We start from the raw sequence: 18,238 nt of genomic DNA, 5'->3' as shown, positions 1-18,238 counted from the left end.
GTGTATATGATAACAAGAACCTAAACAATTTATGATTACATTAATACAGTAAAATAACATTTAAAAAATTACATAATTAGACAGGAAATAAAAGGGTTGAGTTCCTCTAAAAATTGTTGAGGTCTAAGGTTCTAACAACATTCTGGACTCACATCCCATTTCAACTCATTATAGAAACTTTGCTTAATTTATTACAACCCTTTAAAAATGTCGGCCACTAGCCCTAAGCTTCACTAAAATACCCAGAATTTAGATAAAGTTGAGGCCGCGGCATACTCCGTCTCCTAATAAAATGAATTTAAAAGGCTAGAAAGCATAGTACCATACTATACCAGTATGCTAGCCATATGAAAGGGAAAATAAGTGTGTCTTAAGTCTGGAATTGAAAGTCTCTACAGAATCTGACACCAGACACCACTACGGTTCTGATGCTGTTAGATCTCAGTGCTGTATTTGATACCGTGGATCATCATATTCCACTTGATAGGCTGGAAAATCACTTTGGGATTACTGGGAGTGCCCTTGCATGGTTGACGTCATACTTGACCAGTCCATTCTCACTGTGTTTTGTACAGTAACTGTACCTCTAACTTTAGTGACATGAAATTTGCGGTTTCCACAGGGGTCCGTTTTAGACCCCCTGCTTTTCATCCTTTATATAGCACCTCTTGGGCACATATTGCGGCATTTTGGGATTACCGTTCACTGCTATGCTGATGATAGTCAGTTATACATGCCGATAACTGCTGGTAATCTCATTCACATAAAATCCTTAGAAGATTGCCTTCAGTGAGACGTTGGATGTATAGAAACTTCCTCCTTTTAAACTCTGATAAGACTGAAATGATGGTTCTTGGTCCAGTGAGACATCAGCATCAATTTGACCAGTTAACGCTTAGCCTAGGCTCATGTGTCATACATCACACTGACAAAGTGAGGAACCTTGGGGTAATTTTTGATCCTACATTGTCCATTGACCTCCACATTACAAATATTATGAGGACAGCTTTCTTTCACCTGCGAAATACGTGGTCTATTAGAAAAGAAACCGACCTTTTTATTTTTTTCAAAAACTATATGGATTTGAATCACGTGCGATTACATCAGACAAGCTTGAACCCTCGTGCGCATGCGTGAGTTTTTTCACGCCTGTCGGTTGCGTCATTAGCCTGTGGGCAGGCTTTGAGTGAGGAGTGGTCCACCCCTCCCATCTATTTTTTCATTGTTTAGGAATGGCTCAGAGACTGCCGCTTTGCTTGATCAAAATTTTTTCAGAAACTGTAAGGCACATCCGAGTGGACACCATTCGAGAAATTCAGCTGGTTTTCGGTGAAAATTTTAAGGGCTGATGAGATTATGGAGTGTTACTGTCGCTTTAAGGACAACCCACGGAGCCGGAGGACGCGCCGCGCTCCGAGCCACCGTTGTCAGCCTGTTTCGAGCTCAAAACTTCCAAATTTAAGCCTCTGTTGACCCAGGACTTCGTGAGAGAACAGAGAAGTTTCAGAAGAGGTCGGGATCAGCAGTTTATCTGGACATTCCACTGTTAAAGGAGATTTTGTAATGAATTTTGTAATGAAAGACGTTCGGATGGATTCGCGCTTCGGCAGGCAGCTGCTCATGGCCCGGCAGAAACAGAGAAAGCAAGAGGTCTAGAACGGAAATGGCGTTGTTCAAAATTAGAAGTATTTCACCTTGCGTGGCGTGATGCTATCTTAGACTATAAGCATGCATTATTGGCCACAAAGCGGACCTACCACTCTGATTTGATCAACAAAAATAAGCATAACTCAAAGTTCTTGTTCGACACGGTGGCAACACTTATTCATGGACAACCACCTGTAGTTCGCTCTCCTTTTACAGCACAAGATTTCCTGGATTACTTTGAGAAGAAAATAGATATTAGGTTGAACATATCCCAGCATGCCTTAACCCAGCCACTACACCTTGCTATTGAGGTGGGCACCACTACTGAGGTATTACCTAGATTTACAGAATTTGATGGTATCTCTCTAGACATGCTGACGAAACCTGTAACGTCAACAAAAAGCACAACCTGTTTATTTGATCTTATACCAACAAAACTGTTTAAGGACCTGTGACCCACTCTTGGGCCGATTGTGCTGGAAATGATTAATCTTTCTTTAACTTCTGGATCTGTTCCTAAATGTTTCAAATCTGCAGTGATTAAACCATTACTTAAGAAACCTAATCTTGACCCCAGTGTATTGAAAAACTATCGGCCGATATCAAATCTATCAAATCATTTTGCTCTACAATTCTGGAAAAAGTGGTGTCACGGCAGCTTGTAGACTATCTTACTGAGAATAATCTCTTTGAGCCGCTGCAGTCTGCTTTTAGAAAATATCATTCCACAGAGACGGCTCTCACTAAAGTGGTGAATGATCTTCTGCTTACAATGGATTCAGACACCACCACGGTTCTGTTGCTGTTAGATCTCAGTGCTGCATTCGATACAGTGGATTATCATATTCTACTTGATAGGCTGGAAAATCATTTTGGGATTACTGGGAGTGCCCTTGCATGGCTGACGTCATACTTGACCAGTTGCTCTCACTGTGTTTTGTACAGTAACACTAACTCTAACCTTAGTGACATGAAATTTGGGGTTCCTCAGGGGTCTGTCTTAGGCCTGCTTTCTTCCACCTGCGAAATATAGCTAAGATTCGTCCCATCCTGTCTATGGCTGATGCTGAGACCCTGATCCATGCGTTCATCTCTTCTAGATTGGACTACTGCAATGTTCTATTTTCTGGTTTACCGCAGTCTAGCATTAGGGGTCTCCAATTGGTTCAGAATGCTGCAGCTAGACGTTTGACACGAAGCAGAAAGTTTGACCACATTACACCCATTTTGGCGTCTCTTCACTGGCTTCCTTTCCCAGTGAGATCAGATTTTAAGGTTCTGCTACTAACCTATAAAATTATTCACGGACTGGCACCTCCCTACCTAGATGACCCTGTTCTGTGGAATGATCTCCCTGCGTCAATAAAACAATCAGATTCTGTGGAAACTTTCAAGTCCAGACTTAAGACGCACTTATTTTCCCTTTCATATGGCTAGCATACTGGTACAGTTTTGTTTTATGCTTTTTACTCTTTTAATTCATGTTATTAATAATTGGAGTGGGCCGCGGCCTCAACTTCACCTAAATTCTGGGTCTTTTAGTGAAGCTTAGGGCTAGCGGCCAGCGATCACCTAAGTATTTCTTCTGTTTTTCTTGTTGATTAATGCTGGCAAATTATACAGTATTTTTTGTCTTTCTGATGCCTGATTCTATTTTTTCTCTGTTTAAGGTGCATCTCCATCCAGAGATGGGAGTTGTGTTTGTGTTGGCGATCCTCCTGTCCTGTGCACCAACAGCAATTCTTGTATATTTGTCCGTGAATTGTTCTGTGAATTATTTCTGTAATTTATGTTTGTAGCATGGCCCAAGCAGAGGGTCACCCCTTTGAGTCTGGTCTGCTTGAGGTTTCTTCCTCAAAGGGAGTTTTTCCTTACCACTGTTGCTCTGGGGGTTGGTAAGGTTAGACCTGTGTGAAGCACCTTGAGGCAACTCTGTTGTGACTTGGCGCTATATAAAGTAAATAAATAAAATATAAAGGAAATAAATAAATAAAAATGCTATGAGTCTATAAAATTGTTCATGGACTGGCACCTCCCTACCTAGCTGACCTAATTAAACCTTACGTACCGGCCCAGGCTTTGCATTCACAGGGTGCAGGACTACTTTGTGTCCCTAGGGTGACTAAGAAGTCTGCAGGCCATAGAGCTTTCTCTTATCGTGCCCCTGTTCTGTGGAATGATCTCCCCGCGTCAATAAAACAGTCAGATTCTGTGGAGACTTTCAAATCCAGACTTAAGACACACTTATTTTCCCTTTTGTATGGCTAGCATACTGGCATAGTATAGTTCTGTGCTTTTTATTCTTTTATTTCTGTGTTTGTTGTATATTCTTTTAATTAATTTTATTAGGAAACGGAGCGGGCCGCGGCCCCAACTTTACCTAAATTCTGGGTCTTTTAGTCAAGCTTAGGGCTAGTGGCCGGCGATCACCTTAGCATTTCCTGTTTTTCTTGTTGTTTAATGCTGACAAATTATACTGTATTTCTTGTCTTTGTGATGCCTGATTGTTTTTTTCTCTTTGTTTAAGGTGCAGCTGCATCCAGAGATGGGTGTGGTATTTGTGCTGAAAACCCTCCTGTCCTGTGCACCAACAGCATTTCATGTATATTTGTTTTGTAAATTGTTTTGTGATTTATGTCTGTAGCATGGCCAAAGCAGAGAGTCACCCCTTTGAGTCTGGTCTGCTTAAGGTTTCTTCCTCAGAGGGAGTTTTTCCTTACCACTGTTGCTCTGGGGAGATCATTCCATAGAACTGGGGTACGAGAAGAGAAAGCTCTGTGACCCGCAGACTTTTTACTCACCCTAGGGCCATAAAGTAAATCTGCACCCTGAGAACACAGAGCCCGGGCCGGTATGTAGGATTTAAGTAGGTCAGCTAAGTACGGGAGGTGCCAGTCCATGAACAATTTTATAGGTTAGTAACAGAACCTTAAAATCTGATCTCAAAGGAAGGCAGTGAAGAGATGCAAAAGCTCTGCAGTCTGTGAATTCCGTTTTAACCCCAGGAAAACAAAGTATGTCTGCATCCTGAGACCACAAGGCACAAGATACATAAAGCTTCACAAATTCCACAACATCAGAGGGTGCAGTCATTCAGAACCATGCAGGTAAAAACAAACAAAAAAAACCCAATATAAAATCAGATCTCACAATCAGATTAGATTAGATTAGACCAGACAGAATTTTATTAATCCCTTGGGAAGACTCCCTCAGGGAAATTGAGGTTTGAGTAACATTGTATAGCACACAGAGTTTCAAAAATGAATGTAAAAAGCAATTTGCAAATATAAATATAAATATGAATACACAAATATAAATACCAGAAATACTGCTTGCTATTGTTTTACTGGCTACTACTGTTCCTCTCCTTCCCGTCCTCTGTCTTCCTCTTACTCCTCCTCCCTCTGAGTGATGGGTTGTACAATCACAGGACAATGGTAATGTAATGAAGAAAACACAAAAATAATAAAAATTGCTCAATTTTTCCTGGATCCAAAAAACCATATCCTGACACAATTCATCTAAAGTTCATCTGTTACTTTTTGAGAATTTGTACACAAACAAAAAGAAATCAATTAACTATGTAGATGGCGAGGTGAGTGACAGAAAATACTTTCAGCTGCAAAAACTGCAGAATCACATTCCCACAAAAGTCTACAGGACATACAGTTAATTAAAAAATAAATAAATAAAAATGTGAATCTAGGTGCAGATGAGTCTCTGTGACCCTCGGACACGATGCACAGAAGCAACTAATAACCCTCAGGCTCAGCTGCCCGGAAACTGCAAAGGAAGAAAAAATGCTTAGTGGTTGCAAAAAGACATTGCCACGGTAACGTTCTACACGCCGATACTGCCTCCTGTGTGGTTCATCCACTCCTCGGTTTGTCTAAACCGCCTCTCCAAATCCCACTGTGCGCTCAGCCTCTACCCAGAACGCCTCATCTGTCTGCACAAAGGCCATGTTTACCCTTGTTTTCCCGCTCCGATAAACAGCGATAGCGCCCGATCGATACTGGCCATAAACGCCTCACCGTCACGTGACGCCTCCGCACTCCGCCGTTATTAATGTAACAGTTGACAGATTGTATCTGTATCGTCAAATAAATCAACACGCGCACGGAGAGGCGGTCTCACGCGTACACACAGCATCCGCCTTCACGTCACGTCCACCTTTTACCCTCATGCACAGTGACATACTGTACCCCCCCATCTAAACAGTGCCATTATTTTCAGCTATAAATCACAGTGAATGGCACATTGATTTTATCCTGCAAGGGCTGAAGCCAGGGAGGGGGAGCTGCAGACACAGTTATTGCGTTTAATATTATCAATATTATCTCCCATATCATCTCAGACAGGGAGGCAGGTATCAGGAGGAGTCGACAGACACTTTTCTGCCAAACCACCCCCTCCCTTCCTCCCCATCTCCCTCCCTCCCTAACCGTAGCAAGACAGTCTCCATCAATCAGATAAGCTGAACTTCCCCTGTCACACCTGCAGGGCAAAGTCACCCAACAATCTCGACTCCGAACTTCTACAACCCTCCATTTTCTCTCTTCTTTGTGTCTTTAATTCAGCCTTTTCTCCCTTTTATCTGTACTTACACCTCCCTTTTATGAACATTTAAAGAACTTTTTTGTCTCATGAGGCACCCATGCTGTTGCATCTGATGGCAGAGATGCAGTCAAATCATTGTGTTCACAGGCAAGCGGTTTTAGAAGCGATATAATTAATGAACTAGAGATGACCTGTGGCTACTTTAAATACAGCCCTGATGGTCCATCTTACGGTGCATCCAGAGAGTATTCACAGCGCTGTACTTTTTACACATTTTTTGTGTGTTACAGCCTTATTCTAAAAAGGTTGAAATTAACTTTTTCCTCAAGATTCTACATACAATATAATGACAGTGTGAGGAAAAAAATTTTTTTGAGTTTTTTTGCACATTTATTAAAAAAAAAAAAAAAAATCACATATACATCAGTATTCACAGCCTTTGCCATGAAGCTCAAATTTGCACTCAGTTGCATCCTGTTTCCACTGACCATCCTTGAGATGTTTCTACAGCGTAATTGGAGTCCACCTGGGGTAAATTCTGTTGACTGGACATGATTTAGAAACATGCACGCCTGTCTACATATAAGATTGTCACTTCACTTTGGTAAAACAAAGTGTATCATATTTGGAAATAAGCCCAGGAATTTATGTAGAAATTTATGAGTACACGATATTGAAACTGAACTTGTAAATGAAACTAAATTTCTTGGGGTCTTTATTGATGATAAACTAAGTTGGAAAACAAAAAAATATTAAATTATGTCAAATCTAAAATGTGAAAATCCATTGCCATTTTGTGTAAAGCACAAGACTTCCTCTCCCAATACTCTATGAGTTACCTTATATCATTCATTACTTGTTCCATACATGGCCTACTGTACTGAAGTTTGGGGAAGCACCTACAAAACTAATACAAATCCCATATTTTTACTTCAGAAGAAAGCTATAAGAATTATTAGTAAGAAACCATATCATGAGCCAACAAATCCATTGTTTGTCTGTTTACATATTTTAAAATTTTGGGAACTGATTGATGATATAATACAAATTATGCTTAAAGTACAAAATAAACATTTACCACAACATGTCCAGGACCTGTTAAAGATGAGGGACTCCAGTTTTAATTTGCGAGGAACATTATTATTTCAGAAACCAAAGATTCACATTCTGATAAAAAGTCATTGTGTTTCTGTTAAAGGTGTTAATATTTGTAACAACTGCCTGGATAACATAAAATCACTTGGTAAATTGGTTGGCTTTAAAAGGATCTACAAAAAATTATTTGATTACTTGCTATAGCATGATGAATTAGGTTTATCGCTTTTGATTTGTTTTTGGTGCACTGCTGTGTGCATGTTTGTGTTTTTGAAATTTTAGTTTATGGATTAATTTATACTTTGTATTAGTTATCATGGGTATATGTATCATTTTATATACATATGTATAATTTTTATTTTTTTGGTTAAAGGGGTGGGCTTTTTTGCTTCTGCCTCCACCCTTTCGAATGCATGGGTGCATTGTTGGATTGTTTTCTTTCTTCGTAAGTTTCTTTTTGTTTTGGATCTGTGTGTGCTGAATAAATAAATAAATTAATTAATTCATTCATTCATTCAAGATCCCATAGTTGACAGTGCATGTCAGAGCACAAACCAAGTATGAAGTCAAAGGAATTGTCTGCAGACCTCCCAAGACAGGATTGTCCGAGGCACAAATCTGGGGAAGGATACATAAACATTTCTGCTGCTTTGAAGGTCCCAATGAGCACAGTGGCCTCCATCCTCCATAAATGTAAGAAGTTAACATCCACCAGGACTCTTCCTAGAGCTGGCCACCCATCAAAACCGAGTAATCATTGGAGAAGGACCTTAGTCAGGGAGGTGATCAAGGACCCGATGGTCACTCTGTCAGAACTCCAGCATTCCTCTGTGGAGAGAGGAGAACCTTCCAGAAAGACGACCGCCTCTGCAGCAATCCACTAATCAGGCCTGTTTGGTAGAGTGACCAGACAGAAGCCACTCCTTAGTAAAAGGCACATGGCAGCCCACCTGGAGTTTGCCAAAAGGCACCTGAAGGACTCTCAGACTATGAGAAACAAAATTCTCTGGTCTGATGAGACAAAGATTGAACTCTTTGGTGTGAATGCCAGGCGTCATGTTTGGCGGAAACCAGGCACCATCCCTACAGTGAAGCATGGTGGTGGCAGCATCATGCTGTTGGGATGTTTTTCAGCGGCAAGAACAGCGGAAGACTAGTCAGGATTGAGGGAAAGATGAATGCAGCAATGTACAGAGACATCCTGGATGAAAACCTGCTCCAGAGCGCTCTTGACCTCAAACTGGGGTGACAGTTCATCTTTCAGCAGGACAATGACCTTAAGCACACAGCCAAGATATCAAAAGAGCGGCTTCAGGACAACTCTGTGAATTGAACATGTCTTGAGAGATCTGAAAATGGCTGTGCACCGAAGCTCCCCATCCAAACTGATGGAGTTTGAGAGGTGCTGCAAAGAGGTATTTTGTGTCTGTAGCATTGCCCAAGCAGTGGGTCACCCCTTTGAGTCTGGTCTTTGAGTTTTTCCTTACCACTGTTGCTCTGGGGGTTGGTAAGGTTAGACCTTACTTGTGTGAAGCGCCTTGAGGCAACCTTGTATATTAGTAAAAAAAAGTGGCACTGCTGACCTTAAAATACATATTTATTGAAAGACCAGGAACCTTATTTAGCTACTCCTGCTCACCTTTTGGTTCACCACTAGGGGCAGCACCACATATAGCAGCAGAAAGCACAGCATTGAAGCCGTCCAGAAAAAGAAGGCAACTACTGTTAGCATGGTGTAAATAGCATAGCATCCCTTTCCTGCTCTGAAGTGGTATGACAGTTTTAACACATTGTGAACTGAGCATTTAGTAGAAAAGGATACAATTATCTATTATACCACCTCCCACTATCAAGGATGTTGATTTTGTTTTCACACCGTAGGCAAAGTTAATTTTCCTGTGAGGGGTTAATGATGCAGAAGTAGCAAAAAAAAGAAGGTGGAGCCAGCAGCAGCTTCTCTCCACTTAAAGCAATACACACAAAAAAAAGGAAATTCCTTAGCTGCTTGTCTAGCGAACAGACAAACAGATATATTAGAGGGACAGATGGACACATAGTCTGGCCAAAGGTGTGATAAAACATGAGAAAGATGTTGTCTAAAAGATCTTGCACAAAAATAAAAATAAACAAAGGCCAATTGCTGAAAACTGACAAAGAAGATTTTCAGAGTTTGGAAATAGAAATGGTGTATTAGAAGTTGACTAGTCATTATTTAGCTTCCAAGTTTGCCTTAGAATGCAGGAGAGATTAAGATTTTGAAAATCTTCCCGAGGGTAAAGTGAAGAAGCTGATACTTCTTACTTCTCAATCTCTCAATATATGGATGGTTTTGAAACTTTACGTAGATAAGTACATAAAATGTACCCCCCCCCCCCCCCCCCCCCGAAGCCTAGGTCTGGTGACCACCAAAGTCAAGCACTGCCCACCATGTATTTGTTTTTGAGGGTTCATCGCCTTAATGTATATATTTGTTTAAAGATAAGACAAAATGTACAACACAACCCCCCCCCCCCCCCTTTTTGAGACAAAACGGCTACAAACATTTGGGCAATGATGATCTGTTTGCCCCCCATTGGCCAAGAAGACAGCACAGCAATTAGAGGTCAAAATGAGGTCAGGTGATGACTTGGCCTCACAGTAGATTGTATTAGGTTTCCTGTGATGTGAACTATGATTGTTTTGTGTGTGTGTGGGGGGGGGGGGGGGCGCTGCTGCACTTGTTCTTGCACAGCGATGGCTTGCTGTAACTGTAGCACAATTCTGAGAAAAAGAGGGAGAAAAAAATGAAAGCCCCGCACTACAGGAAAAATACAGCGAAGGCTACCTCAATAAACTTGAGCGTAAGTGCATGTGTGTGTTAATGCACCGAGTTACTGGTAGAATGTTCTCTCTCTCTCTCTCTCCCTCTCCCTCTCTCTCTCTCTCTCTCTTTTCCAGATGGTGGATAAGAGGCCTTGCCTTTATTAGCCAGCACCGGCCAGATAAAGACCTGGTATTGATCCCAGGTTGAAAGAGCAGGTTCGTCAAACATGGCTGATTTACAGAGTGATAATGGTAGCACTGGGCAACCGAGGAACCCCAGACACACACAGAGAGAGAGAGAGAGAGAGAGAGAGAGAGAGTGAGAGTAAATTGAGGGAAGGGGAAAATCAACAGTGTGATGGGGGAGAGAGACAGAGAGAAACAAAGACAAGTAGGTTTGTTATCGACATACAAAGTTGCTCAAATTGTGCCGTCTGGCTGAATTCTCTCATCTTCACTTGTACAATCTAACGCAGACACACACAAGCCCCGCTTACCCGACACACATACTCAAGCCCCGCTTACCCGACACACACACCTAATCTCTAATCTCGTCTCGATTAGCACCTGACAGAATTTCCATGGGTTTATCAAACCGAGCCAACCAACAGACGCTTATCGCTGCCAGGCCCAAAATTTCACAAGAGCAGAAATTTTTGAGATTAAAAAAAAAAAAACACACAGCTGGTGAAATCTTGAATAAGTCAAAGAATATGAGTGAAAACTGCGCTATCACAGAGTACAAGAGGTGCAGGAGGGGGGCAGATTCACTGGAGCCAAGATTGAACCCAGAGAATTTTTTTCTTCCTTTTTATTCGCTCAGACACAATAGAGATAAAGGAGTGCTATGTGTAGAACGCTGTAACCTCACCGTGGCACCGCCATCTGTTTTCATGTGCGACTTCTGCGAGACGACAGCTGATGAAAGAATTACTCTAACTCATGATTGGGAGATAAATCTTGTAATAACCATCATTAACTGCCAGCAAACTACACATCTGTCATTTAACTTGAAGAGGTACTCATGTTCCACTGTGTCACAGTCGTATTTCAAAACTATTGTATTGTCTCATTGAGGTTATTTACAGAAAACTTTTTTTTTTAGCAGTAACACGAGTCAACTAGAAGCCCAGTGGCCAGATAAGGCCTAAGTCTTTCATCAAGTTGGACCTCAGGTGCAGACGATTGTTATTATGATTATTATATTCCTTCTTCCGCCATCTCGCACCCTGTATCATCTTCTGTCACACCAACCCCCTGCATGTCCTCCCTCAATACATCCACTCTTTCATTCTTGGGTGCACTCTCTAACACCTCATCTAACTTACTTCAGAAATCCCTTTTCTCATATGCACTGATGACATTCACCATCACCCCTTCAATTTTCAACTTCACATTCATCACCATTAGACACTTGCTTCATCTCCAGCCCTCTTCATTGCTCTTCCATCAGAAGTACTTCTATGCTGTTTCTGTTTGAACCCACCTTCGATATTCCTGGCCTTACTTTCCTTCCACTTGGCCTCTTGTATTCACAGTAGGTCTACCTTTCTCTTTTCCACCATAACAATTAGCTCTCTCCCTTCGTACTGCCAACTTTCAAAGTACAGACTCTCAGTTTCACATTTCTTCTTCATCTTCACCAAAAAGTAGCACAGGTTCCACCGGCACTCTGCTGGGTAACAGCACTGATGGCGGTTGACCGATCTGGCATGGAAAATCGATTTGTGATGTGCATGTTTGGTTTAGCGTGCATGTGTGCGTGAGTTTATTTAGTACGTTCATTGTGAGTACATAATATAATTGTGAATATGATAAAATACATGCATGACACAAGAAAGTAAAACATTTATTTCCATTGTAAATTCCATTATATTCCATTCCAATTCTAATCCAATTACATTTTTTCCATGAATCTGATTGGTTAATCGTGTGAGATTTCAGACCCTATAATATCGGGGTAACGGTGGCAAAATATTTGACCATTTCACATTTGGATGTATTACTCTGCGCCCTGACCAGTGTTCTGATGAGATGTCATTCCTGTTGAATGTCAAATGTGAAGTGTCGATTTATGCAACGAAAAGCACAATTCGACAGAGAGAGTGCACGTACTGCTAGCTGTTAGCTGACATCGAGAGAAAGTCGCGTACAAACATCGCCGCCTAAATGGGCGAATTTAAGCTACAATACGAAAGTATTGATGTGGATTGGCAAAGCTTCTGGGGAAAACCTGGTCTTGTTAGGAGAGACGGCATCCATCCCACTTTGGATGGAGCAGCTCTCATTTCTAGAAATCTGGCCAATTTTCTTAAATCCTCCAAACCGTGACTATCCAGGCTTGGGACCAGGAAGCAGAGTTGTAGCCTTACACACCTCTCTGCAGCTTCTCTCCCCCTGCCATCCCCTCATTACCCCATCCCCGTAGGGACAGTGCCTGCTCCCAGACCACCAATAACCAGTAAAAATCTATTTAAGCATAAAAATTCAAAAAGAAAAAATAATATAGCACCTTCAACTGCACCACAGACTAAAACAGTTAAATGTGGTCTATTAAACAGTAGGTCTCTCTCTTCTAAGTCCCTGTTAGTAAATGATATAATAATTGATCAACATATTGATTTATTCTGCCTTACAGAAACCTGGTTACAGCAGGTGAATATGTTAGTTTAAATGAGTCAACACCCCCGAGTCACACTAACTGCCAGAATGCTCATAGCACGGGCCGAGGCGGAGGATTAGCAGCAATCTTCCATTCCAGCTTATTAATTAATCAAAAACCCAGACAGAGCTTTAATTCATTTGAAAGCTTGACTCTTAGTCTTGTCCATCCAAATTGGAAGTCCCAAAAACCAGTTTTATTTGTTATTATCTATCGTCCACCTGGTCGTTACTGTGAATTTCTCTGTGAATTTTCAGACCTTTTGTCTGACTTAGTGCTTAGCTCAGACAAGATAATTACAGTGGGCGATTTTAACATCCACATAGATGCTGAGAATGACAGCCTCAACACTGCATTTAATCTATTATTAGACTCAATTGGCTTTGCTCAAAAATGTAAATGAGTCCACCCACCACTTTAATCATATCTTAGATCTTGTTCTAACTTATGGTATGGAAATTGAAGACTTAACAGTATTCCCTGAAAACTCCCTTCTGTCTGATCATTTCTTAATAACATTTACATTTACTCTGATGGACTACCCAGCAGTGGGGAATAAGTTTCATTACACTAGAAGTCTTTCAGAAAGCGCTGTAACTAGGTTTAAGGATATGATTCCTTCGTTATGTTCTCTAATGCCATATACCAACACAGTACAGAGTAGCTACCTAAACTCTGTAAGTGAGATAGAGTATCTCGTCAATAGTTTTACATCCTCATTGAAGACAACTTTGGATGCTGTAGCTCCTCTGAAAAAGAGAGCTTTAAATCAGAAGTGCCTGACTCCGTGGTATAACTCACAAACTTGCAGCTTAAAGCAGATAACCCGTAAGTTGGAGAGGAAATGGCGTCTCACTAATTTAGAAGATCTTCACTTAGCCTGGAAAAAGAGTCTGTTGCTCTATAAAAAACGCCCTCCGTAAAGCTAGGACATCTTACTACTCATCACTAATTGAAGAAAATAATAACAACCCCAGGTTTCTTTTCAGCACTGTAGCCAGGCTGACAGAGCCAGAGCTCTATTGAGCCGAGTATTCCTTTAACTTTAACTAGTAATGAATTCATGACTTTCTTTTCTAATAAAATTTTAACTATTAGAGAAAAAATTACTCATAACCATCCCAAAGACGTATCATTATCTTTGGCTGCTTTCAGTGATGCCGGTATTTGGTTAGACTCTTTTTCTCCAATTATTCTGTCTGAGTTATTTTCATTAGTTACTTCCTCCAAACCATCAACATGTCTATTAGACCCCATTCCTACCAGGCTGCTCAAGGAAGCCCTACCATTAATTAATGCTTCGATCTTAAATATGATCAATCTATCTTTATTAGTTGGCTATGTACCACAGGCTTTTAAGGTGGCAGTAATTAAACCATTACTTAAAAAGCCATCACTTGACCCAGCTATCTTAGCTAATTATAGACCAATCTCCAACCTTCCTTTTCTCTCAAAAATTCTTGAAAGGGTAGTTGTAAAACAGCTAACTGATCATCTGCAGAGGAATGGTCTATTTGTAGAGTTTCAGTCAGGTTTTAGAATTCATCATAGTACAGAAACAGCATTAGTGAAGGTTACAAATGATCTTCTTATGGCCTCAGACAGTGGACTCATCTCTGTGCTTGTTCTGTTAGACCTCAGTGCTGCTTTTGATACTGTTGACCATAAAATTTTATTACAGAGATTAGAGCATGCCATAGGTATTAAAGGCACTGCGCTGCGGTGGTTTGAATCATATTTATCTAATAGATTACAATTTGTTCATGTAAATGGGCAATCTTCTTCACAGACTAAGGTTAATTATGGAGTTCCACAAGGTTCTGTGCTAGGACCAATTTTATTCACTTTATACATGTTTCCCTTAGGCAGTATTATTAGACGGCATTGCTTAAATTTTCATTGTTACACAGATGATACCCAGCTTTATCTATCCATGAAGCCAGAGGACACACACCAATTAGCTAAACTGCAGGATTGTCTTACAGACATAAAGACATGGATGACCTCTAATTTCCTGCTTTTAAACTCAGATAAAACTGAAGTTATTGTACTTGGCCCCACAAATCTTAGAAACATGGTGTCTAACCAGATCCTTCCTCTGGATGGCATTACCCTGACCTCTAGTAATACTGTGAGAAATCTTGGAGTCATTTTTGATCAGGATATGTCATTCAATGCGCATATTAAACAAATATGTAGGACTGCTTTTTTGCATTTGTGCAATATCTCTAAAATTAGAAAGGTCTTGTCTCAGAGTGATGCTGAAAAACTAATTCATGCATTTATTTCCTCTAGGCTGGACTATTGTAATTCATTATTATCAGGTTGTCCTAAAAGTTCCCTGAAAAGCCTTCAGTTAATTCAAAATGCTGCAGCTGGAGTGCTAGCAGGGACTAGAAGGAGAGAGCATATCTCACCCATATTGGCCTCTCTTCATTGGCTTCCTGTTAATTCTAGAATAGAATTTAAAATTCTTCTTCTTACTTATAAGGTTTTGAATAATCAGGTCCCATCTTATCTTAGGGACCTCATAGTACCATATCACCCCAACAGAGCGCTTCGCTCTCAGACTGCAGGCTTACTTGTTGTTCCTAGGGTTTGTAAGAGTAGAATGGGAGGCAGAGCCTTCACCTTTCAGGCTCCTCTCCTGTGGAACCAGCTCCCAATTCAGATCAGGGAGACAGACACCCTCTCTACTTTTAAGATTAGGCTTAAAACTTTCCTTTTTGCTAAAGCTTATAGTTAGGGCTGGATCAGGTGACCCTGAACCATCCCTTAGTTAAGCTGCTATAGACTTAGACTGCTGGGGGGTTCCCATGATGCACTGAGTGTTTCTTTCTCTTTTGCTCTGTATGCACCACTCTGCATTTAATCATTAGTGATTGATCTCTGCTCCCCTCCACAGCATGTCTTTTTCCTGGTTCTCTCCCTCAGCCCCAACCAGTCCCAGCAGAAGACTGCCCCTCCCTGAGCCTGGTTCTGCTGGAGGTTTCTTCCTGTTAAAAGGGAGTTTTTCCTTCCCACTGTTGCCAAGTGCTTGCTCACAGGGGGTCGTTTTGACCGTTGGGGTTTTTCCGTAATTATTGTATGGCCTTGCCTTACAATATAAGGCGCCTTGGGGCAACTGTTTGTTGTGATTGGGCGCTATATAAATAAAATTGATTGATTGATTGATTGATTCTGATTGTCAGGACACGGAGCTGTCGATTTATGCGATGATACACACAATTCAACAGAACACTGGCTGCGTGCGCTGCTAGCTGTTAGCGCTGTTAGCTGAGAGTGAGAGAAAGTCGCGTACCAACGCTGCCGCCTAAATGGGTGAATTTAAGCTACCATATGAAAGTATTGATGTGGATTCTGATACAGAGTTACTGTTTCATATTTGATAGATTACTTCGCGCCCTGACTGCTGCTGGAACAACGCTGCCTTGGCTCGGCGGTAAGCCTCGCCGACCGAATTACCTACAGAAAAATAAACCGTGTAAACAATGGAATTGCATGAGAATGGGAATAACCCCCTTGTGTCTGATGATTTGCGGATGTTCATGCTGTTATACGTCGCAAATAGCCGTTTTACAGCTCCACTAATGCGTCACTGTAAAACTCCTTTTTAAGCTCTATTTGCGACCATATAACCTGAACGTCCGCAAACCATCAAACACACATCATTTATTCCCTAAATGATAAAACAGAAGTAATAATAAAATAACAGTATCAATAATACTGATAATAATAACAATAATAATAATAATAATAATAATAATAACAGTGTATACATGATAACAATAACCTAAAGAACTTATAAATACATTAAGTCAAATTACGTAGCTCAAGCCAGTAGCGTGTTACTGACTCACTGTCATCCTACATACGGAGAATATCTCTGCTTCCTCTGTCTTTTCTGCCATCTTCTCTGCTTAAGACACTCTTAGCCTTCTTAAAAGTCCTCTTCTCTACTCTTACCAGTTTGGCACCTTAGGAACTCTCTTAAGACCTAAGGTGCTTTGCGGACAACTTTCATCTTACCAAGGGAAAATTCTAAGAAATGTCTAAGAATTTGAGGAATTCTAAGATTTTGTCACTAGGAGCTTTTCTTAGACTTATGCTGCTTTGTGGATACATGCCCTGAAGTGCTTCAAGATTATGTGTTTTTAAGATTTGGTGCAATATAAATAAAAATTTGTGATTTCATGGATAATACTATGAACAAGGTAAAGAAACAGAGTGATGTTGCAAAATTATTTTCACCTATGATATTGGTCTAGGGGTTCGAGGGGCATTCCTGTTTCGAGGTTTTTAAATCTTCCTTAAAGACTCACCTCTTTTCTGTCTTTTAGTCACGTTTAAGTGGGCTACTGGCAAAATTTTTAATTTAATTATATTTGAATTAATTTATTCAATTCTATTTATAGCACTGTGTTATGTATTTTTGTATTATTTATTGTAATTGCTGCATTTTGAGTATCTTGTTTTAATGTGTATAGCACTTTGGTCAACCTCGGCTGTTTTAGATGTGCTCTATAAATAAAGTTTGAGTTGAGTTGAGTGTGCATTCTCTTTGTCCTCACAGATGCACAACACCTTAAACATGCTGGTTAAACAGGAATACAGATCTTGAATAATAATCATGTCATCCAATCACATTACTTGTGTTATTCTTTTGCCACAGCTGAGCCAATCAAAATGTACTACGTCAAATGGACAGATATTCTCTTTTTAAAGAAATAATTTTGTTGACCGGATGGCACAGAGTGACGCTGAAATTTGTTTCAGGTACTGAAACCTAAAATACGCTTTGCAGTGGTGTTTCCACATTTGTTTTCCACCTAAATTCCATTCTGACACTTTTAGGCAACACATGCCGAATTATTTGCGAAACACTGACAGAAAAACATTCCTCTGTTCAAAAAGAAACAATTCACATTCCATTAAATATACCTTTTACCGTCATGCAGGTTATTTTCTTTTTGGCTGTTATGTGGATTTTCAGCCGTTCTCACCTTCGCTGTACAGCGGCGTGTACGGTGGCGGACTGGAGCTGTCGCCCTCTGCCGAATCATCCGGATCGGAGGCTCCTCCCTCCTCTCCTGATAGACTGTGGTTGTCTGCCGTGGTTTCCTCGCCACTATCCAGGTCCCCTAGAGAACCTGCAGGGTTAAATGGATGAAAAGAAAAAAACATTAACCACCAAGATCATATTTACATCATTCAAAAAGAAGAAGGCAAACTACAATAGGAGCTCCAACAATTAAACTGATGATTAAATGAATTGCCAACTGTTTTAGATTTTCAAAATTGTCTGATTTCAAATTCTCAAATGTGAATTTTTTTAACTCATCTCTGACGGTAAACTGAATATCGCTGGCTTTGAAAAACACTGATTGACATTTTTGGACCAAAAACAAGTAGATTAATCACAAAATATTAACTAGTAATTGTTAGTTGCTGCCCTATGAAACATGTTAGGAT

At 40.5% G+C, this 18,238-nt stretch overlaps 1 protein-coding gene across 1 annotated transcript in view; it reads right to left on the bottom strand.

Annotated features, from left to right (window-relative positions):
• Positions 1-18,238, bottom strand: part of zfpm1 (zinc finger protein, FOG family member 1) — a 295,801-nt gene that overhangs the window by 151,150 nt on the left and 126,413 nt on the right. Inside the window, 1 exon segment of the mRNA XM_034177133.1 lies at positions 17,770-17,916. Within this exon segment, the coding sequence (XP_034033024.1) occupies positions 17,770-17,916 (147 nt within the window).

This window comes from Thalassophryne amazonica, chromosome 8, assembly GCF_902500255.1.
Source record: "Thalassophryne amazonica chromosome 8, fThaAma1.1, whole genome shotgun sequence".
Classification (NCBI taxonomy): domain Eukaryota; kingdom Metazoa; phylum Chordata; class Actinopteri; order Batrachoidiformes; family Batrachoididae; genus Thalassophryne; species Thalassophryne amazonica.
This window is presented reverse-complemented; position numbering and strand designations above follow the sequence as displayed.